Source organism: Suncus etruscus, chromosome 11 (assembly GCF_024139225.1).
Source record: "Suncus etruscus isolate mSunEtr1 chromosome 11, mSunEtr1.pri.cur, whole genome shotgun sequence".
NCBI lineage: Eukaryota > Metazoa > Chordata > Mammalia > Eulipotyphla > Soricidae > Suncus > Suncus etruscus.
In genome coordinates, this window is record NC_064858.1 from 36512550 (window position 1) to 36537270 (window position 24721).

Here is a 24721-nt window from a genome sequence, read left to right on the forward strand (position 1 = left end):
AGGCAAGCACTTTACCCAATGTACTGTATCTCAGGCCGCATTATCAAACTTTTTTTTTTTTTTTTTTTTTTTTTTGGTTTTTGGATGCCCCCTGTCGTCGCTCAGGGGTTACTCCTGGCTCTACACCCAGAAATCGCTCCTGGCAGGCTCGGGGGACCATATGGGATGCTGGGATTGGAACCACCGACCTTCTGCATGCAAGGCAAATGCCCTACCTCCATGCTATCTCTCCGGCCCCTATCAAACTATTTTAAAGAATACAAATAGTATTATTCAGGGCCTGAGAGTGAGAGAAAGAGAGAGAGAGAGAGAGAGAGAGAGAGAGACAGACAGACAGACAGACAGACAGACAGACAGACAGACAGAGACAGTGGAGAATAGGAAAGAGAGGGAGAGACAGAGAGACCCCTCAGCTTGGTGCTGAAGTGCCCCTGGGCACTTTCTAACCAAAGAGCCAAAAGCTAAAAGTCAAAAGTCAAAAACAAAACTAACAAAATTTGTATTATTTCAATTAGCACTTAAAAGTAAGTTAATGGGGCTGGATCGGTGGCATAAGTGGTAAGGCATTTGCCTTGCACGTGCTAACCTAGGACGGACACAGTTTGATCCCCTGATGTCCCATATGGTCCCTTTGACGCTCAGGGGTTACTTCTGGCTATGAGTTCAGAAATCGCTCCTGGCTTGGGGGACCATATAGGACACCAGGGGATTGAACCGTGGTCCATTCTAGGTTAGCGCTGGCAAGGCACCTTACCACTCCGTGCCACCACTCTGGCCCCTTTTTCTTTTTAAATGACCAAAGTAAATCATGAATCTTTCACAGTAATACTTAAGGTACATAGTGACAATGAATTCCACCACTAGTGTTGTCCTCCCTCCACCCCTGTTCTCAGCTTGCATCCCATATATCCCTCATTTGCCCCCCAGACTGCTAGTGTAACTGTTCCCCTCTGTGTATAGCTTGTTGTAGATTGGGTATCGATTCTGTTGTCATTGATTTTGGATTTGATATTTAAGTCTGATCATTTTTTATTTCCAATCAATGTTCATATGACTATTTGGTCCTGGTACCCTCCATTTTTTACCCCTCAATTTTTCCCACTTAATTTTTTCCCCTCATAGCAGAACAAGATGACTCAAGTTATGTGGTTCTGTTGGAAATAAAACTGGGAGGATTCCATCTAGAGTGTATAAATATCAATGTAAAAGACGATAGGGAAAAAAGAAGGCAAACAAAACAAAATACACACACAACTTTCCCCAAGACCCAGAAACTATAAAAAAAAAAAAAAAAAAAACCTAGCTACTAAAAACAACCACTATCATAAAATAACCACGAGAATGAAAGAAAAAAAAAATTAAAAAAAAAAGAAAAAAGAGAAAAGAGAAAGAAAAATAAATAAGTAAAAGAAAAAAACCCAAAACACGAAGGAAGGGGGGCAAAGTTTTGTGCTTCTTTTTTATTTTTATTTTTTTGGTTTTTGGGTTACTCCTGACTATGCTCTCAGAAATTGCTCCTGTCTTGAGGGACCATATGGGACACTAGGGGATCAAACCATGTCCTAAGTCACTGTCCTAAGTCAGTGCGTGCAAGGCAAACACCCTACCATTGAAGCTACTGCTCTGGCTCCATTGTGCTTCTTTCTTTTTTTCATAGGCACAGTAAGTATAGGGGAAATTTGAAAGGGAATTCCCTTGACCTAAGAGATACAGGGTTTCTCCGCCCTTGAAGCATACTGCCATGGGAACAGCTACAGGTTTCATACCCTCTCATTTTCTCACCCTAAGGTTTTTTTATGGTACCAGAAAACTTTCCGTTCATTTGTGAATGGTAATATAAGGCCTCTATAGCTAGAGATCTTGGTATTTGCACAGGTCATAGGACAAAGACTAGGATAGAGTCTTAACAGTTCTAAAAATTCTTTTTCATCACTGTTGTTGTAATCAGTCTTCTGTAATTATGGTCTTGGTTTTAGCTCAGATCCTAGGATGGAGTCTTTCATTATGGTTCCAGAAGTTCTGCTCATTCGCAGTTGTCAAAGTCACTCCTCTGGAATTAGAGATCTTGGTTTTTGTACAGCCAGAGCCAGGAGTAACCCCAGAGCACAGCTGAGTGTGGCCCCAAAACATAAATAAATGTTTAAAAAATAAAAATAGAAGTAAGTCCAAGTATAAACTAAAAATACTTTGGAAAATTAATTCAATGGAACAATTTAATGAAAAAATGAACCAAATGAAGCATATATGGAATAATACAAACATTATCCATTTTCTATGATAAAAAGTTTGCTAGGATGATGCTTTTTAATTGTCATGGCGTCAGAAATTAATTTGGCAATGATATACTTGCAAGGCAGGTGTTCTGAATCACCAAGCTATTTCTCTGGAACCCTCCCTATTTTTCTTTGACTCTTGAGTTTCTGATAGACAGTTCTCCATGTTATTTGGTTTACAGGGCATCTATATTAGTCAGTGTTTATTGAAAAACTAAGCCACTCTAAAAGTTGTATCAAATGACAGTAGGTACTTATATCTGTAGAAAGAACTAAACTTTTTTACACTGAATTTGTTTGGAAGATGATGCTAAATGGGTTCTTTTATGAATCTGGGAAACAGAGTTTGGCTGATGTAGGCTGTGCTTGTTGGAGCAACTGGCTCATTTAGCTCCTTGAGCCCGTGCACTATTGTGGTTTTTCTGATTACAGAAGAATAGGGCAGGCCCACAGTCCCACTGGAGAAGAAATTTAAAACTCTACTTGTGTCAAGTCTACTTATTTACCAAAACATGTTAAAAAATAAAATTCAAAGTTAAGGGGCTGGAGTGATATTCAGTGGGCAGGGCACTTGCCTTGCATGTAGTTGACATGGGTTCAATTCCTGCCATCTCATATAGTCCCCTGAGCACTGCTGCTGTGCTCAGGAATTCATGAGTGCAGAGTCAGAAGTAAAATCTGAGCACTGCTAGATGTGGCCCAAAAACTAAAAATAAAAAATATCCAGAGTCAAGGTATTCTCCCTGCAAGGTAGAGGACACTACAATATTGTAAGTACAAATAAAATTGGTATTGCAAGTACAAATACAAATACAAGCACAAACTTGCAAAAAAATCACAAAAGTTTCAGGAATATCTACAAATAACTAGTTATTACAATTAAATATCACTATTTATTTGTTTATTTTGGGGGCTACAACTGGTGTCTTGCAAGAGTCATTTCCAGCGATGCTTGAGGGAATCAAACAGGAGCCTCCTGCATGTACTCAGCTCATTGGTGTACATATTCGACTCAACTTTTGATATGTAAATAGTAAATAAACTCAACAGAGAAACTTTATCAAAGTTTATCAAAGTCTCATGAGCCTTGCTCATGAGATATTAGGGAGCTCTTAATAATAGCCTAAATTCCTCTGCATGAGAAAATGAGGGGGCTTGAACCTAAATTAAACCTGACATAAATTGAACATTTTAGAAATTATAGCTCTCGTATTTATTATTTTTATTTGTTTGTTTGTTTGTTTTGGGTCACACCTGACGATGTTCAGACATTACTCCTGGCTTTGTCCTCAAAAATCGCTCCTGGCAGGCTCAGGGGTTACTCCTGGCTCTGTGTACAGAAATCACTCCTGGAAGGCTCAGGGGACTATATGGGATGCTAGGATTCCAGCCACCTTTTGTCCTGGATCAGCTTCATGCAAGGTAAACACCCTACACCTGTGCTATCTCTCGGGCCCCTCTTGTATTTATTCTTGATGTGTGTGTATTTATGAGTTTGTTCACAATCAAATTACTGGCAAACATTAGTCATTAATAATCAGATTTTAAGTCATACTGGTTCTCCTGGGAGTTTTAAAAATATCTTTGATAATTTTTATGTCTTGTATTCTTTCTACATAAACATAGCATTAAAATAAATTAATAGTGATGATTGCAATTATGAGAAAATTTTATCAAATAGCTTGAATATTCACTCTAGGTTTTATGTAAAGGCTTTGAAGAAGTTACTACTAACAGTAATGTTGAGAAAGCACAGATCATGGAAGGGTTAAACAAGTAAAACTAGGACTTACGTCCTTATTTGCATGTTGGCAAAAAAGAATTCACAATAGCGTCAATTCTACAATACCATAATACATAGCAAGGACTTGCAGTGTATGAAGAGGAGTCATTTGACATTGCAGGAAATAACAGTGCCTTTCTTTTTTTTTGGTAAGGTGTAGTAGATTCTATTTATTAACATTTACTAATAGTTACAGAAATTAGAACAAAAAAACACAACAAGAACCCTTTACTGGATACATAGAAATCAACTGCACATAGGACTTAAGGTCAGAAAACCAGTATCAGTGATTTTAAATTTTAAATTTGCCTTTTTTTTAGAGATGAAAACTTTACTAGGACAAATTCTCTCTGTCCTAGTAACTGCACAGTTTGCTCTAGGAAGTTTTGCCAATGGCTTCATAATTCTGGTGAATTGTCCTGACTGGATCAAGAAACGAAAAATCTCCTTAGTGGATCAGATTGTCACAGTGCTGGCAATCTCCAGAATTGGGTTTCTCTGGGTAGCGTTAATAGTTTGGTACACTGCTGAATACAATTCAGCTTTAAATGGCATAACAGTATTTCGAATTACTATTAATATTACCTGGACAGTGAGTAGCCATTTTACTAGTTGGCTTGCTACCAGCCTCAGTATACTCTATTTACTGAAGATAGCCAATTTTTCTAGCTTGTTGTTTCTTTACCTAAAGTGGAGAGTTAAATGTGTACTTCTTGTTATATTGTTGGGAAGTTTGATCTTTTTGGTTTTTCAACTTATAGCAATAAGCATGTATGAGAATGTGGTATCTAATGAAAAGGAAGAAAACATGACTTGGAAGACTAAACCGAGGTACTTTGTACAGGTTTCAAACTTCACAATATATTTGGTATCAATCCTCATCCCCTTTATCATGTCCTTGATATCTCTTGTGCTGTTAATCTTTTCTCTGTGGAAACATCTCAAGAAGATGCAGCTTAGTGGCAAAGGATCCCAAGATCACAGCACCAAAGTCCACATCAGAGCCTTGCAAACGGTGGTTTCTTTTCTCTTCCTATTTGCCATTTACTTCTTTGATACAATCATCTCACTTTGGAATTTTGATAAGATGCTGAACAAACTGATCCTCATGTTTTGCAATGCTCTCGTAATCCTGTATCCTTCGAGTCACTCATTCATCCTGATATGGGGAAACAAGAAGCTAACACAGGCCTTTTTGTCATTTTTGTGGCAGCTGAAGTTCCAGCTCAGAGAAAGGAGTAAGTTGGGGGTAGTGAGTCTTTAAGCAAAAAACAAACTGATGGAATTAGTGAAATTTATACTATTGCTAAATTTTCTAATGGTATGTATTTTTTGTCTATTCATTTTGGCCACATTTGTCTTTGCTGAAGGTTTACGCCTGGCTCAGTAATCAGGGCTTACTCCTGGCAGTTACAGGGATTCAATCAGAGTCAGTCAAGAAAGACAACTTATAGGCAATTGTCTGAACCACTGTACCATCACTTGGGCTTCTTTAATGGGTTACTTGACTTACTTTAATGGGTCACTTGACTTACTTTCAAAGATATAGTTACAGATATCTCCTTCCTAATCTTATCACAAGAATTTGTAAGTGTGTGTTTTTTTTTTAAAGGGACCAAGAAAGAAGGTAAGATTAACATATAAGTAACCAATATTTTTTTTTAGGTAAACAATTTAATGTTACAAGATTTTATCTAAATTTTGTATATATCTGTAAGAAAAAGCATTGAAGACTATTAGCAACACAATTAGATAAAAAAAACTTAGAGATTAAGTTTTACAATAGATTGAGTATTGATCATGATCAATTTTCAAGAATGGCAAGTTCTCATTAGCTGATTTAGTTCTTATCAGCTTGACAATGGCTAGATTCATTCAACTGTGGATAATACTATAGGAGTCCTTGAAAATAGGCCTGCCACCACATCTATGTGCTACTATAAATGTGTTTACCATAGTTTGGTAGATTTCAAACTCTATTTACCTAATTTCCTGATTTAACACCTACATAATCATTTTCTATTTTCTTAAAAATAGTCAGTTTTTTCCTTCCTATTTATCTGACCAAAGTGGAGAATGAACAGTGATTTTTATATCTTTCTGGAGTCTTTGTTGTAATTTTTCGTGAATCTATCAGTACTGATGCTTTTAGTAAGTTGTGAGTACTTACCATGAAAGAAAACAAGGTTTTGCATTTACATGGAAGAAAAAATTTCAGTGTGAGTAGTCTCATCCTTTTTTTTTTTTTTTAATCAATTGATGTTATTCTTTATCTCCTGTCCCTGACTTTGCTTCTTTTAGTCCAGAGTTTACACCTGATCCATTGACCTTGAGGAACTTCAGCACAGAGACCATTCAAAGGCTTTGAAGATGCTGGCAGCCTTCCTCGACTCTCATCATTTGTTTCTATTCTAACAGCTAGTTGGGTCTCCCTTAAGGGATAGAGACACAGGACCAAGAAACTAGACAGTGTTTTCAATGACCTTTTCCTTAAGACAGAGTGCTTCAAGATTACAGTGACATTTTAAATTCCCTTAAAGAAAAGCAAAGAATTTAGTTTCACAGATTTTGAAAGAACATATTGTATCTGTAGAAAAATGCTTTAATAGAAGACAGTTTTATTTTCAATTTTCCACATTTTTTCCCATTGGGACCTTTTATGTAGTAATAACAGTAGTAAACTTTTCTTTATGTCTTGTAAGTAATCCTATTTTCTCAATATAAGGTAACATGTCTATGCAATCTCTACTATTATAACACTTTCATTTGCAAAAGAATATTTAAGACAGAGAAGAAATGTTATAAGCTATACAATTGCATATAATAAATAGTGCAAATGACTAAATGTATATGAAATTGCTGAAGTGATTTTTGAAGTAGATAATCTGAAATTTTTTCATGGGAATATTATAAGATTTAATTATCAATTAAGTTTTATAAACTTTGTATAAATAAACATGTAAATATTGACTAATATTACTAATTTCGGAAGAACATAAAATAGGAACTTTTAAATACTATATTGAATTATGCCTGGGAAAAGTAACATTATGTGATTAAAGTAAAGAAATTATTCCCATCACCCTCTATTCAACATAAATTGGAGAATTTTTTGTATATGTATACTAGAATATATATGTAAGATGTTCACATAACCATGCTTTATAGCTGAAATTGAGAGGCCATCGAAATTTATATCAGTGATAAAATATAAATCAACAATGACATAGATATGTAAGAAAATAATGCACAATAATAAAAATAAGCAAATAAATGTATCAGTGTAATAAATGCATTTATACATATGTAATGCTATTTTATCTACTGTAGTAGAACAACCATTTAGTAACAATATTTAGAGATGAAAATAAATAGGTGGGATAATTTTATTTGCAAATGATACTATGTAAATATGTTATGAATAATGTATGATGGGTTCAGGCCAGAGAGATAATACAGCAGGTATAACTCTTGCCTTGTACACAACTGAACTGGGTTCAATTCCCACACTCTATATGATCCCTGAGCTGGGTCAAGAATAGGCCTTGAGCACTGTGGGGTGTAGCCCCCAAACAAACTCTAACTATCAATAATACATGCTGCTTTATTCTATAGAATAATAATACATGACAAAATGAAAAGGCAAAAAACATCCTAAGTAGTGTTGACTTGAGGCCAATTTTGACACAATTTTTAATAAAGTAAAGGACAAACAGGAAGTAAATTATTATAACTATACTGATATTAAGTTTATTTTGATAAATTGGTAGCTGAAAGTGCTATTTCAGGCTGTCCACAAGTTGAGATGATCAAAAGCATGGAGAAGATTTTACATAGTGTTCTTCCTTAACCATGAACTACCAAATATAAACCTGTATAAAATTATAGTAATTAAATGGAATCCTCCCATTTTATGCAACTATCATCACCAATATCTTCATTTTAATCTTTATTAAATGATTTTATTTAAAATGTTTACAAAATAATTTGGATGATGTCTAAGTAATTTATTAAAGAGAATTTTGAAAAAAAAAAAAAGTGGATGGGACCCAGGGTTTAAGCAGTCTCAGGAACATAGAGTGGAAATAAAAAATGGTCAGCCCTAGGGGCCAGAGGGATAACATGAAGGTAGGGTGTTGGCCTTGCATGCAGAAGGATGGTGGTTTGAATCCCGGCATCCCATATGGTCCCCCAAGCCTGCCAGGAGCGATTTCTGAGTGTAGAGCCAGGAGTAACACCTGAGCGCTGCTGGGTGTGATCCAAAAAACCAAAACAACCATAAAAAGGTTAGCCCTACATACCCAAACCAATGTCAATGACAGTAGAATCACGAGATCCAAATTATAACAACAATACACAAAATGGACCTGTTACACTAGCAGTGTAGGGGGCTAAGGGTGGAGACATGGAATGCAGGCTGGGAACTATGGTGGAGGGAGGTCAGCACTGGCATTGTGAATGGTCCTAATTTACTGTCACTATGTAACTGAAATACACTATGAAAGACTTGTAATTCATATTGGTTTCAATAAAAAATAAATTAAAAAAAGAATTTTGAATAATGTATCTTATACAGCTTCCTCTCCAAATTCAGTAGACATCTTTAACAACCAATTAGAAACATTGAAATGAAAATTAGTGAATTGAAATAAATTACTTAGAAAGAGGTGGGGCCGGGAAGGTGGGGCTAGAGATAAGGTGTCTGCCTTGTAAGCTCTACCAAGGAACGGACCGCGGTTCGATCCCCCCACGTCCCATATGGTCCCCCCAAGCCAGGGGCGATTTCTGAGCACATAGCCAGGAGTAACCCCTGAGCGTCAAACGGGTGTGGCCCAAAAAACCAAAAAAAAAAAAAAAAAAAAAAAAAAAAAGAAAGAGGCATAAAGAGAAAAAGAAGTGAAAACTTCAAGTTACTGTAAATGTTCAGAGGGTCAATGTAGAAAACCCAACACACTTCAGAAGTTCTGTACGACAGAAGAGAGAAAATGGGGAAGAAGTTATGTTCCTGAAAGTTTTTTCAAAAGTGACTAAGTATTTCAGTCGATCATAAAACTCAGGTAAGATAATTAAAAATTTAACCTATTAAACACTGCAGAAATAAGTCAGAGAAAATAAAAGAAATCATATAAAAAGAAATGAGTTTTATGGGAAAGAATGAGCATTGAATAAGATTTTGGGTTTTTTTTTTTTTTTTTCTGGAACCTCTCCCAGTTCTTTTCCTACAACCAGTCCAGGGATTTAACACAAGAGTCTAAGAGTTTAAATATTTAGATTAAAGAGTTTAAATATGGGGCCGGAGAGATAGCATGGAGGTAAGGCATTTGCCTTGCATGCAGAAGATTGGTGGTTCAAATCCCAGCATTCCATATGGTCCCTGAGCCTACCAGGAGCGATTTCTGAGCTTAGAGCCAGAAGTAACCCCTGAGTGCTGCCGAGTAGGACCCAAAAACCAAAAACCCAAAAAAAAAAAAAGTTTAAATATTTTAAATATAAAATTTTATATTAAAGAGTTTTAAACACCTTAATAAAACCCATTTCTTGCTAAAAATTCTTTTAGTTGAAGTGAAACACTTGTAAACCAACAACTTTCACAGAGGGCTGGTCCATAGACCTTTTTTTCTTAGGGAGCTCTGACTACTTTTAGCAGGAAAGAGCCATATGACTTATTTGCCCCTATTCTCCTGCTGTAGTTGGAGTTCCTTTCTAAAGAAGGGAAGTTATGGAGATACAGGGGAACAGGAAGGGGAAGATGAGGAATATGGCTCTAAGAAAAATAATTTTTGGTAAGGAATATAAGTAACAGTGGTGGATCCAGGATGTGCATGAGAATCTGAAAAACCTAGATGACTGGATACCAAAAGATAATCATTTCAATATCCTACCTATTTTAAAGATCTGCCTACTTTAAACTCAATGAAAAATGCTCACCTATCCCCTTTGTCAAAAAGATATAAAAATAAGTAAAATATAAAAAAATAACTATAAATATGTTAACATAGATGCAAAATTATATTTCATTTATCTATTTTAATGGAAATAATTTCACCATCCTGATTAATGTTGTTTAGTGGTAAACTTTGAACAGAGAAATTTTCAGACTCTAACTTTTTAATTAATTCTTTTTACTGCTATGGGATTACTCATTTTTATCTATGCCCTAGGAATATTTTATGCAATAAAAATCTTCTAGGATTTGACATACATTGAATATGATACATAGATTATCTCTTTACCTATGCAATGCTTTCAATTTAACTTCTCATTTAATGTTTCTACTCACTTATCCTACTGTGGGAAAATTAGCTGAAACAGTTATTTATGTCATTTCTATAGCAACTGAGACGTTAGCTCAGAGAAAGGAAGGAAGTGGGACTTGTATATCTTTCCACATCCACACCCAACTGGAATTTAGTTGTGTTGATCTTTCTTCTCACAACTTCTGATAAATTCAAAATATGCATTTTTAAATTTAATTTCCTGACACTAGTTGTTTAAGAAAAAATTTCTTCAGTCTCCTGCAAGACTGAAAGTTTTCTTAAGTTAATTCAGAAATATCAAATAGGATGAAAATAATAGGTATCATTTGTCAGAGTCTGCTAGGGACAAGGAAGGCAAAGTGAGAAGTTTCTTATGCAAATAGTATGCTAACTCTTCCAAAGAGGATATGATTATTTCCCGGATTCAAGTTATTGCACTGAGGAAAAAAGTAGTTAAAACAGGACTAATTAGAGAAGGGAGGATAGTAAACGGGCAGAACCTGGACTTTGATTCCCAACACGATTGGATCTTTCAAGTACTGCTGGACATGACTTCAGAGCACAGAGATAACAATAAGCCCCATACACATTCTTCGGGTATGTTTCCAAAACTGAAAACCAAAACCAACAACAACCAGTCCCAATAGAAACAGCACAAAAGCAGAGATATTTGAAACAGAGAATCTGGGTTTTCCTTTGTGGCCTCTGCCACTAAGATCCTCAGCAAAATACAGTCATACTAAAAAGTGAAACAATAAATTCCAAGGTAGAAGCTGTTTTTAACATCTGTTTATCTAAAAGTCATTGTAAAAAGTGATTCAAAGCTGACTTAAATACAGAAAACTATGAGGAATCAGATGTAATGAAAAATCTAGAATAAATAATAGAAATCACAGCTTCTGTTTAAAGTTCCCAAAGAATATTTATAATACTCTTGATTACTTTGGTGAAGCATTAAAATTAAATTTTAATAGACCCAAAGTGAAACTTTATTAAAGGGCTGAGATGAGAAATGCATTATGATCCTTACTAATTTGTTGGTAAGCCTGCAAGGAAAGAGAGAGTTAAACTTAGATACCTCCCTGATACTTATTTTACATGGTTTCCATAATGTCTACATATATTTGTATAACTGTTTGTGTGTATCAAGCTTGTAAATAATAAAGTTATAATAGTTATCAGTAAATAGCCTCTAGGAAGTATTGATATTCCTGGGATACCTAGAAAATCTAATATGCAACTGAAAGTAAAATCTTGGATCATTCTACATAGATCTGATTTTCAAAATTTAGAAGAGGATTCTAGTTATGTCTACAGACATCTTTGTAATCACAATGCTTAAAAATATATTATTTTTTAAAGAAAGGTAAAATTTGTTGACAAATATAGGCTCCTGTATGATCTTCCCCTTCCTTCCCCCAAAACTTTTGTTTTGTATTGTTTTTGTGGGCCACACCCAGCAACACTCGGGGGTTACTCCTGGCTCTGCACTCAGAAATCGCTCCTGGCAGGCTCAGGGGACCATATGGGAATCTGTGAATCGAACCTGGGTCTGACCCAGTTAGGCCACTTGCAAGGTAAATGTCCTACCATTGTGTTATCACTCCAGCCCCTCCTCTATGTTTTATGTTGTGTATAAGTGTTGCTAATGACTGACACTCCATTCTGGAGGTACCCACTTCCCAGTTCAGAGTGAAGAACTTTTCTATGGCTCTCTTCATCTTGAAGTTCACTTACTCTTCTATTATGGGTACGTGCAACTTCTGTTCTTTCCTTTAAGGTGCACTCCACTATTGACTCACTTGCATCCCAACCCTGGATGCATAATCTCTTTTATTCTAGGTCAATTCATCCTCTAGTTGTCTTTATTCTTATTTAGAGGTTGAATTTCCTTTACATATGGCTTTTCTTCTTTCTTTCTGGAGAATAGCATTTTTCCCCTTAAAGTTAATATCCTCTTTTAATAAGATAATTTACTTCATTAAAAACAGAATGAGTTGATGACCATGAATTTTGGGAAGATTAAATTGGGGAAAAATTGAAGTCACTATGTCCTTATTTGCATACTGGAAATACACTCAGAAATCATTCCTGGCAGGCTCGGGGGACCATATGGGATGCCGGAATTAAAACCACAGTTCTTCTGCATCCAAGGCAAATGCCCTACTTCCATGCTATTTCTCCGGCCCCTGGACCAAATGTTAATGGCTCTTGCTATCGCCAGAATTGCTTTGCTCTGAGTAATTTTAATTTATCGGCATGCAACTGTGTTTAATCTAGCTCTATATGGTCTAAAATCAATAATTCTTGTCATATTGCCTGGGTCTTGATACAGATTTTATTATCTGGTTTAATATGAACCTAAGTATATTTTATTTACTGAAGATGATTTCTCTAGCCTTTTTTTTCTTTGCCTAAAGTAGAGAATTAAAAATGTACTTCTCATAATACTGTTGGAAATTTTTTTCTTTTTGAGTATGCAAATTACAACAGTAAGCAATTATGAAAATATGAGAATATTAAAAATGAAGAAAACATGACTTGGAAAGCTGAATGGAGACAGAGTGAAGGTTTCCAATTATACTGTCTATCTACTAGTTAATACCCTTTTCCATTTTTGTAACATTTATTGTGCTGCTTATCTTTTTTCTGTGAAAACATCTCAAGAAGTGCAGCTCAGTGGTAAAGGATTTCAAAAGCTCAGCAAGAGGGTCCATATTAAATCCATTCAAACTGTGGTCTCCTTTCTCTTACTGCATATCATTTACATCTTTGAAGTAAGCATCTCAATTTGGAATTTTAACATGCTTCTAAACAAACTGGTCTTAATGATTTACAGTGCTCTCCTAATCCTATATCCTTTATGTCACTGATTTTTCTGATCTGGGGAAACAAGAACTTAAAGTAGGCTTTTGTTTCATTTGTGTGGCAGCTGAGATTCCTGATGAGAGACAAACTCATGGAATTATTTAGTTTTGATGTCTCCTTCCTGGTCTCATCACAAATATTTTTGTTTGTTTATTTAAAGAATCTCACACAGAGGAGATTATAAGATTAACATATTGTTCATCCATTTTATCCTCAGGTAAGCCATTTTATTTTAGAAGTGTTTTGTAAATCTTTTTAAATATGTGTATAAATGTGTATCTTTGAGAACTATGAGATGCTAGAAGTTAGTGGAGTGCTAACCAAGATAGTTTCATAATTGAGATAATGAATAATAAACTATGATTAATACTTATCTTCTATGCTGGTATGTGCCCATATGCAGTAAGGGAAGTAATTTCTTCCAGTTTCTAATAAATTATTTATTATTAGCTAACATTTTCCTTCATCTCTTTACTTAAAAATTACTTTGGCATATACACCACAATTTCTTTATCGAATCATATGTTCTTGGCCACAAATATCTCTTTGAAATATTGTTTTTGAGTCCTTGGGGGTAGATGCAAAGAAATGAAACTGTGCTGTGTATGGAATGGAACATTACTTGGCTTTAAGAAAAGATGAATTTTGCCTCTTGTATGGAGGGTATCATGCTGAGTGAAGTCAGCCAGAGGGTAAAGGAGAGAGGTAGATGCAGAATGATCTTTCTCATATGTGGGATAAAAAGAAGCAAGTGGACATCAAATGACAAAGACAAAAAATAGAGTTGGTCTAAGTTAAGCTGAGCTTAACTGGTGAGGGAGTGGGAATTTATGAATGGGATCCCTGGAACATTGATATAGGGAAGATGACATTCTGGTGGTGGATGTGGTGTTAGAATGATGAAACTATCATTAACAGTATGTAAATCATTGTACATCAATAAAATGGGAAAATATTATTTGGGTACTAGAGAACTGGTATAGGGGTTAAGGTACTGGCCTTGCTTGGAGCTGGCCCAGGTTCAATCCCTGGCAGGAGTGGAAGTGATCTCCAAGTACAGACTAGGTATAGAATCTCTAGCATTAAAGAATGTGGCCCAAACCAAACAAACAAACAAAAAATAAACAATCCACTCCAACATTGGGTCAGAGGGCAGAAAATTTATGTCCAACCCATAAAATCACTGGTATCATTTATGGTGTTCCAAGCACTATTAGGGTAATTATTTTATTTTTTGTTTTTGTTTTTAGTTTTGTTTTTCGGGCCACACCCGTTTGATGCTCAGAGGTTACTCCTGGCTAAGCTCTCAGAAATTGCCCCTGGCTACCATATGGGACGCCGGGGGATTGAATCGCGGTCCTTCCTTGGCTAGCGCTTGCAAGGCAGACACCTTACCTATATCGCCACCTCGCAGGCCCTGGTAATTAGTGTTTTTTTTTTAACATAATTTTTATTTTGATCATAGTGGCTTACATATTGTTGACAATAATATTTTAGGTACATATTTACATAAAATCAGGGGGGATTCCCATCACCGGTTTGTCTTCCCTACTCCTCCGTTTTTGTCCTACCTCCCATATCCTCTTCCCTCACCCCCAGGGCTGCTAGAATATGTGGTCCCCTCTGTACCTATCCTATTACTTCGTAGTCTTACACCTGTGTGGTCCTGATGCCTCCTTTATTTCCCCCTCTAATTGGGAGGCAGGAGTAGGTAGTTCAAGTTATGTGGTTTTGTTTGAAGAGGAGAAAAGTCATAAACTGGGGTAAAAGTCTAATACGCCGGAAATAAGCAGATTTCTTCTAGAGGCTGTCGTCATCGGTTTGAGAGACAAAGGAGAAAAAGAAGGTGAAACACTCCACCCCTACGAAATGAAGTGTCAAATATCTATTAAGAGTTCCAACAATAACGCTAAGCACCACAAAAACAGAACAAAACAAACAAACAAACAACCAAAAAAACACGCCGTGGTCTTGAGATAGGTACCATGGCAGAGCACATGAAGAGGGAAAAGAAGGAACCAGAGAGATAACATGGAGGCAAGGCGTCTGCCTTTCATGTAGGAGGTCATCGGCTCGAATCTCGGCGCCCCACATGGTCCCTCGTGCCCGCCAGGAGCAATCTCTGAGCCCGGAGCCAGGCATAATCCCTGAGCACTGCCGGGTGCTACCCAAAAATCTGAGGAAAAAAAAAAAAGAGGAGAAAAAAAGATTAGTTTTTAATGGTATTTTATTTTATTAAAATCACTGTGATTTACAAAGTCCTTCATAGTTGGGTTTCAGGTATACAACGAGTCAGGTCCAATCCCACCACCAGTGTCAACTTCCCTGCACCAATATTCCCAGAGTGAATCCATACCACCACCCTCTGCTCCCCTCCCCCCTGTTATACTGCCTGCCAGTATAACAGGCCATTTTAAGTTTAGGTTGTTAAAATTCGAGTCTCTTGATTCTGTTGTTGTCAATTTTGGCTTGGGTATTTAATTCTGTCCTTTTTTTTAATTTAACACCACTAATATACCTGAGACTACTTGGCACCTGGTCCCCATACTTTCATATTTGTGTTTCTCCTCCTCCAGTCAATTTATACTCTGAGGCTAAGGGTATGATCTAAACTCCCATTTAGATCACTGTAATCCTTCATGAATTTATTCTACATACTACATATAAGTGATATCATTCTGTATTTATCCTTATTCTGGCTTACTTCATTTAACATTATCTTCCAGTTCCATCTATGTTGCAGTAAATTGAAATATTGCATCATTCCTTATAGCTATATAGTATTCCATTGTATGTACGTGCCATATCTTCATCATCCACTCTTGTTGTTGGACAACTAGGTTGATTCCAAGTCTTAGTGATTGTACTGAATGCTGCAATAATAACAGTGTGTATCCATCCTTTTGGATGAATGTTTTTCTGTCCTGGGAATAGCTATCCAAAAGTGGGATTGCTAGGTTATCTAGCAACACAATTTTGAGTTTACTTAGAACCCTCCATATTGTTTTCCATAGGAGTTGGACCAAGCAGTATTCCCACCAACAGTGGATGAGAGTTTTTTTTTTCTCACCGTTAAGGTCATTTGGCACAAAGCCAAAATAGTTTCTGAGCACTACCAGGTATGGACTACACACACACACACACACACACACACACACACACACACACACACACACACATTTAGTGTAGGAGAAATAGCTCAATGGGTTGGAGCATATGGTTTTCATGTGGGAGGGCCAGATTTGAGCTCCAGTACTCCTGAGTACAGTCAATGAACATAAAGCATTCAAATTCAATAACCAATCTTTACATTCTAAGTTCAGGTTATTGCTTTAGATAAAAAATACTTAAAGATTAAAAAACAAAAAGTGGGGGCCGGAGAGGTGGCGCTAGAGGTAAGGTGTCTGCCTTGCAAGCTCTAGCCAAGGAAGGACCGCAGTTCGATCTCCGGAAGTCCCATATGGTCCCCCCAAGCCAGGGGAAATTTCTGAGCTTTTAGCCAGGAGTAACCCTTGCCTTGAGCATCAAACGTGTGTGGCCCAAAAAAACAAAAACAAAAACCAAACAAACAAAAGACAAAAAGTGACTCAAACACAATCTGAACTTAAATTTGTTCTTACAGTACTAAGTAGTTACTTGGAACTAAAGTTGATCAAAACTCCTGATATGTGACTAGTGGCTTCCACAGATGTCCTGAAGACATGCCCACTCCAGAGCAGGGATGAGAAATGGGGTGGTGTGGTATGTAAGGGATTTGAGGGGTTGCCTATAAGTAGTGGTGTATAAAGTTTTTACTCACATGATATTGTTTATAGTTTATGCACATGGAAGATGGTTAACTGTATTGAAGGCAGGGAACTATCTATTCTCTTGAGAGCACAGACATCAGAAAAGAACATAAGGTTTGGGATATGGAAGTTGGCTGTCACCAAGAGACGTTTCAATTCTGAGAGCCTATAAGTTACAGTGAAACAGAGAGTGTTCATTTAATTCATACTATAGTGCATTCATCTCATTTGAGAATTTCATTTTTTTGGGAGGGGGTTTATTTTGTTTGGGCCACACCCGGTGATTCTCAGGGGTTACTCCTGGCTATGCGCTTAGAAATCGCTCCTGGCTTGGGGGACCATATGGGACGCTGGGGGACCTTTATTTTCAAAAGCTTATTTATGTGAAAAAAAGAAAAATTAATTTCTCTGCCTTAATAATGAATTTTGTTAGCTATATGAACTATTCTATAATGTAAAAAATTTATAGTGTTACAACAGTACACAATATAGCCTCAAAAGTAATTTTTTTGGGGGGGCCACACCTGCTGACGCTCAGGGTTACTCCTGGCTATGCGCTCAGAAATCGTTCCTGACATGGGGGATCATATGGGACAGCAGGGGATTGAACTGTGGTCCATTCTAGGTTAGACGAGTGCAAGGCAAACACCCTACTGCTTGCGCCACCGTTCTGGCCCTACAAAAGTAATTTTAAAATCATAGAATTTTTATAGTTTTACTCTATCTATTCCTATGTTCAGTTAAAAATTTTATTTTCCAAACACTTTAGGAATGTTATCTAATTGGATGCTCCAAATAGAAATGTCTTCTAACAACACAGGCACTTCATGTATTTTTACACTTCATGGCATTAGAAAAATTAAACAATTAAAAATAAAAAAATTAAAATTCTGAGAAGGATCTGAGATTTCTGAGAAGTTTATGAGGTCCAGGGACTCCTTTCCCCTATGTTTCTGTCAACCTGGGTCCAGTGTAAACACCAGAGGATAGATGCTGCTCCAGCCCCATCATTCTGGGTGTACCAGGGCCTCCCCTGCAATGTTTGAGGATTCCAAGTCTGCACTAGCAATGCTCAAGGACATATGCCCTTGGAGTAAACACTGATCTATTAGACATGTGCCTTAATTGTACTATCTCCTGTACTTTAGAAATGCATTTTAAAATTCTGAGTTTGTTATTAAGAGAAAACAAACAAATCCACAAGGGACTCTATAAAGTCATAAATTACCTAAAATTAAATCATATATATCTCAGTCACATTTCAAAGTACACTTAGTGTTCAGTGCATTTATAACTATTCAGATAACATAAAAGTGAATTAAATTGAACCAGAATGGCATTAATTTATTATACACAATAATGCTTTCTTCCAAACAAATTAGAAAGATATAAAATAAGTTAAATATTGTGTTTATTTTTTGCTTCAACTTGGTAAAAATAGTTTAAACTTAAAAGTCATGAAGGAGGGCCCGGAGAGATAGCACAGCAGCGTTTGTCTTGCAAGCAGCCGATACAGGACCAAAGGTGGTTGGTTCGAATCCCGTGTCTCATATGGTCCCCCGTGCCTGCCAGGAGCTATTTCTGAGCAGACAGCCAGGAGTAACCCCTGAGCACCGCTGGGTGTGGCCCAAAAACCAAAAAAAAAAAAAAAGTCATAAAGGCATATTTTGCTGGAATATACCTTTTTTTTTTTTTTTTTTTGGTTCACACCCTGTGACGCTCAGGGGTTACTCCTGGCTATATGCTCAAAAATCGCTCCTGGCTCAGGGGACCATATGGGATGTTGGGGATCAAACCAAGGTTGGTCCTGGATCGGCAGCATGCAAGACAAACGCCCTATCACTGTGCTATAGCTCTGGTTCCAGGCATGTACCTTCTTTTTTTTTTTTTTTTTTTTTTTTTTTTTGGTTTTTGGGCCACACCCGGTGACGCTCAGGGGTTACTCCTGGCTATGCGCTCAGAAGTCGCTCCTGGCTTGGGGGACCATATGGGACGCCGGGGGATCGAACCGCGGTCCGTCCAAGGCTAGCGCAGGTAAGGCAGGCACCTTACCTCCAGCGCCACCGCCCGGCCCCGCATGTACCTTCTAATCAAACTTTTTCCTTTTCCTTCATTTTCTTTTTTCTTACAAATTTTAAAAGAATTTAAAATCATACACAATTCTCTCATATCATAATCATAATTGGTTCCTTCTTGTAACATTTATAGCTGCATATATTTTTGTTCTTAATATATCACATAATTTACATATTAACTATGTGGAAGTCATATTACTTGTTTTAGAAGTTGGGAGTATTTTGACAAACATTATACTAAATTTAAATTAATAATCTTATATTATGTCTAAAATCATGATTTGATAGGTACAAATGTTAATGTAAAAGTTGAATTATATTATCTTTATTTTCATGATATAAATTTAAAATCTGTTTGCATTTGATTGATTGGGATATGAATATGAATACAGCAAAATGTCTCTTATTTGCATGCTGACATACTTTGTTCTTCTTTCATTCTTTTAGTCATCAGCACAAGGAAACTATTGCAGTTGGTGGACCAAGGATGCTGCCAAGGCTAAGTGACATTGCTGTTATTCTCGAAATTATAATGGCTTAAGGGTCAAAATGGCTTAAAATGAAAAAAAAATAGATATCTTGAGAGAACCTTAATTTAACACTGGAATTATAGATAAAAGAGAATGGATGGATTTCCTAATAAAGATTCTGAAGCTTTATCACAAAGCCCAATTGTGGTTGTACTTTCTGGAATTTTGAAGAAAACATTTAAGAAAATTATCACAAATGGGTGACAATGCAACTGATTAAGTAGAAACTTCCATTGAGAATTTTACATCAAAAATGTTTCTCTTGGAACTGTCAGTAGGAGCTAAAGTCTCTTTTCTGGCAGTGACAGTAGGAGAATTTGTTTTAGGAATGCTGGGAAATGGGTTAATTGCATTGGTCAATTGCATGGAATGGGTGAAGAATGGAAAAATCTCATCAGCTGATTTCATCCTTTTCAATTTGGCAGTCGCCAGAATCATTCAACTGTGGCTAACATTACTGGGTATCTTTATTTGGTTATCTCCACAGCGGTTTGACAATGGCAAGCTAATATTAGTGCTGACTATTCTTTGGACACTAAGTAATCACCTAAGTACATGGTTTACCACTTGCTTAAGTATTTTTTACTTTCTTAAAATAGCCAATTTCTCCCACACCCTTTTTCTCTGGCTGAAATGGAGAATGAAGAGAGTAGTTCTTGTGCTTTTCTTTGGATCTTTCTTCATATTGTCTGTGGACCTGACGATGAAGGGTGCTCTTAGTGAGTTGTGGCTAAAAACTTATATAGGACATGCAAGTAATGATACTCTGAATTTATTTCCAAGAACAATTTACTATCTGGATTACGTTATCCTTAGTTTGATCTTTATTATCCCATTTCTCCTGTCCCTGATTTCTTTGCTCCTTTTATACCTGTCCTTATTGAGACACACCAAGAATTGGCAGCTAAATACTCTGAATTCCAGGGACTCATGTATAGAGGCTCATAAAAGAGCCATGAAGATGGTGGCAGCCTTCCTCATCCTCTTCCTCCTTTATTGTACTTCCATTCTCTTAGCCAATTGGATCTTCTTTGTGAGAGAGAAGTTTCAGGCCAATATGGTGGCTACGATACTTTCAATTGTTTTTCTCTCAAGCCACTCATTTGCTATAATTTTTGGAAACAAAAAGCTCAAGAAGATTTCCCTAAGACTGCTATGTTATCTTCGATTCTCTCGAATAAAAGTAAAATACTTTAATTCATAAATTTTGATAAAGAATTCTGTATTCAGTGTGAAAATACTTTGATAGAAGATGTTGTACATTTACATTCAATTCAATACTCCTTAGACCTTTTATTCCTTTCTTTCTTTCTTTCTTTCTTTCTTTCTTTCTTTCTTTCTTTCTTTCTTTCTTTCTTTCTTTCTTTCTTTCTTTCTTTCTTTCTTTCTTTCTTTCTTTCTTTCTTTCTTTCTTTCTTTCTTTCTTTCTTTCTTTCTTTCTTTCTTTCTTTCTTTCTTTCTTTCTTTCTTTCTTCTTTTCTTTCTTTTCTTTCTTTTTCTTTCTTTCGGTGCAAGTGTCACAACTAGTAGCACTCAGGGTCTTGGTTTTGTGCTCAGGGATTACTTTTGATGGTGTTTGGGGACCGTATGTGGTGCCACTACAGAGGTTAAGGCAAGAGCCATAACCCCTGTACTATCTCTCTGACCTTCAATTTAACCGTTTATATTAGTAAATAGCACTAATAAGTTTTTTGCAATATCCCTTTAACTAGTAATTTTCTCAATTATTTTGACATGTTTGTGCAATGGAAATACCTTTGCAATGTTAAAAGCAACAGGAATATTTAAGACACAAAAAGGAAAAGTTATGAAGCTATTTAATGGCATTCTAAGTAAAAACAAATGGGTATTATATTGCAAAATTTTTTGAGATAAATATTTTGAAAAGAATAGAAAAATGATTAGAAATGTTGCCTTAATTAAGCATAATAAAATTCATGGACATAAAATGCTGTCAGATATGACTAATTTTGGAAAAACTATTAATCATGGGTATTTTTATATATGATAGAGTATACATTGCTAAAATAATTTTTTGTACAGCATGACATTATTAGATTAAAATGAATCCCAAGACCCTTAATTGTACTCCCATGGGAACACATATATAGTATATATATATATATCAATATACACATGTATATACATATAAGTGAATGTTCTTATAATGTTTGTTTTGGGCACACTCAGCAGTGTTCAGGGATTACTCTTGCCCCTGTGCTCAGGGATCACTTCTAGTGGGGTATGTGGGAACATATGGGAAGTTGGGATCAAATGGGTCAGCTCTGTGCAAGGCAAGTGTGCTATACTGTTACTCCAGCTCCAGATCTATTGACTGTTTTGTTAACATTTGGATATGTTTGCACATTTGTATATTTAACTACTTTAATAAATTACCATTTAGTAACAGTATCTGAAAATGCAAATAAACAGATGTGAGTTTTTCTTTCAACATATACTATGAAAATCTATACAAATGATACTGCATGATTATATGTAGTATCTTGAAATGAAAAAGCAAAATAAAAAAATCAAATGCATTTAAAAAAATTTTAGTCACACCCAGCATTGTGCATGAGTTACTCCTGGTTCAACACTCAAAGGTCACTCCTGATGGTACTGGGTTGACCCTATAGGATGCTGCGGATTGAACCCAGGTCAGCACATGCAAGAGAAATACCCTACTAGCCTACTAGCTGTGATATTAGTTTGTCCCCAAATCTAATAGTTTTAGGTCATTTTTTTAATTGTTGGGTTTTGTTTTTTTTGGGCCCACCAGTGATGTTAAGGGCTACTCCAGGTTTGCTACTTCCTAGTGGTTGGGGGAACCATGAGAGGTTGAAGACTGAACCCAGGCTTCCTATACTGGCCTTTGAACTATCTCCTAAGTCCAGCACTATTTCTTTCAAGGTCAATTTGAACATAAATTTTCGATTTTTGTTTGTTTTGTTTACTGATCATACCCAGAAGTGCTCAGGCCTCACTTGTGGCTCTGCTCACTATTGATAATTCTTGGAGGACCTTAAGGGGTGCTGTGGATTAAACTCGGGTGGGCTGTGTGCAAGGCAATGTCCTATCCACCATGTTATATCTCTGGCCCTAATTTGAAAATAATTTTAAACAATGAAGCAAATGAAAGAAAGCAGACACACATTTGTTTTAAGTTTATCTTAATGAAACTGTAGACAAAAGGATTAAAAAAAAGCTAACCAGGTTTATGAGATGATAAAAAAGTCAAGTTCTATATCTGAAAATTTCTAATTTCTACAAATTTTCTACAAAATTTCTACAAAATTACACCTATCATTGGAGTTCTATCATTTTATCCAGTTTTCATGATAATTTATTTTCCTGCATTATCTTCATCATCATATATTATTAAATGAATGATATTACTCATGTTTAAAACTATACAAACATAATTTGAACAATTTTAAGGTAATTTATTAAAACTGATTATAGGCAACATCTTACATTCACCAGAAGTAAATGTACTTAAAAATTCACAGTTCGGGGGCTGGAGGGATAGCATAGAGGTAGGATGATTGCCTTGCATGCAGAAGGTTGGTGGTTCGAATCCCAGCATCCCATATGGTCCCCCGAGCCTGCCAGGAGCAATTTCTGAGCATAGAATCAGGAGGAACCCCTGAGCGCTGCCGGGTGTGACCCAAAAACCAAAAAAAAAAAAAAAAAATGAAATCCATAGTTCATTGGATTTAATTGTATTATTTCACTTAATTATTAAAGTTTTCTTAAAATCACAGTTAAGGCACAAAATTCTATTTTTTTTTTTTTTTTTTGGTTTTTGGGCCACACCCGTTTGACGCTCAGGGGTTACTCCTGGCTATGTGCTCAGAAATCGCCCCTGGCTTGGGGGGACCATATGGGACGCCGGGGGATCGAACCGCGGTCCTTCCTTGGCTAGCGCTTGCAAGGCAGACACCTTACCTCCAGCGCCACCTACCCGGCCCCACAAAATTCTATTTCTAATATTAAAAATAATGTAAGGGGCCGGGCGGTGGCGCTAGAGGTAAGGTGCCGGCCTTGCCTACGCTAGCCTAGGACGGACCGCGGTTCGATCCCCCGGCGTCCCATATGGTCCCCCAAGCCAGGAGTGACTTCTGAGCGCATAGCCAGGAGTAACCCCTGAGCGTCACTGGGTGTGGCCCAAAAACCAAAAAAAAAAAAAAATAATGTAAGAAGACTGCTGACAAAGTAAGTCTTGGAGTAGGATGATATTTATATATATTTTTGTTTTTGTTTTGTTTTTTGGATTTTTGTTTTTGTGGGTCACACTCATTGACACTCAGGGGTTACTCCTGGTTATGTACTCAAAAATCTCTCCTGGCTTGGGAGAACCATATGGGACACCAGGGAATCGAACCACGATCCGTCCTAGGCTATCGCTTGCAAGGCAGATGCCTTACCTCTAGTGCCACAGCTCTGGGCCCAGGATGTTATTTATTGATTGGTATTTACAATTTACTTATCCTTGGCTTTCTTCATGTTGAGAACTGGTGTTGATGACCCAGCCCTAGGCAGGTTGCTATCCTAGAAAAATTAATGCCACATTCCTTACCAGTTACTTAAACTTGAAGAGCATTTACGAGTGTTTATCAATATTTTCTGTCCATGATTTACCTGTACTACTCTCTCAAGTCTCTCTTACACTTTTTAACCTGTGAATATTTTAAACTTTTGATTAGATGAATATTTTCTGAAAAAAGCTTCTAGGTTTTTTTTTTTTTTTAAAAAGGCATCTTGGACCATAAAAGCTTGACTCATTCTCACTGACATTGGAATGTTCCGCACTCAAACCAGCCAAGACATAGGCCAGATTCTTCCTGGTAGGAACCTTTTGCATGGACAGTGATTTATTTTTATTTTTTAGTATATTTTTTATTTAAGTAACACTATCATAGTTGGGTTACAGTCATAACCAGAACACCCCCCTTCACCAGTGTAACATTACCCCCTCCCCCTTCCCATCCCCTACCTGTATTCGAGACAGGCATTCTACTACAGTTATTTGTTTTTAAGTTCAGTTAGTTGTATTTTTTTTCCTTAAAGGATAAGAGTAAAAAAATATAGTAAAGGTGTGGTAGTGACAATCGCCATTGTTTGCATAGGTCCAGAAAAATAGGAAA

General features: G+C 36.5%; 2 protein-coding genes across 2 annotated transcripts; both read left to right on the forward strand.

Moving 5' to 3' along the window:
• The first annotated feature begins 4378 nt into the window (after window positions 1-4378).
• On the forward strand, window positions 4379-5320 carry LOC126022044 (taste receptor type 2 member 46-like). The gene has a single exon (XM_049782910.1). The coding sequence runs from the start codon at window positions 4379-4381 to the stop codon at window positions 5318-5320; it is 942 nt and encodes a 313-aa protein (XP_049638867.1).
• Window positions 5321-19827: 14507 nt separating this feature from the next.
• Window positions 19828-20778, forward strand: LOC126022045 (taste receptor type 2 member 42-like). Its single transcript, XM_049782912.1, has one exon. The coding sequence runs from the start codon at window positions 19828-19830 to the stop codon at window positions 20776-20778; it is 951 nt and encodes a 316-aa protein (XP_049638869.1).
• Window positions 20779-24721: the final 3943 nt, after the last annotated feature.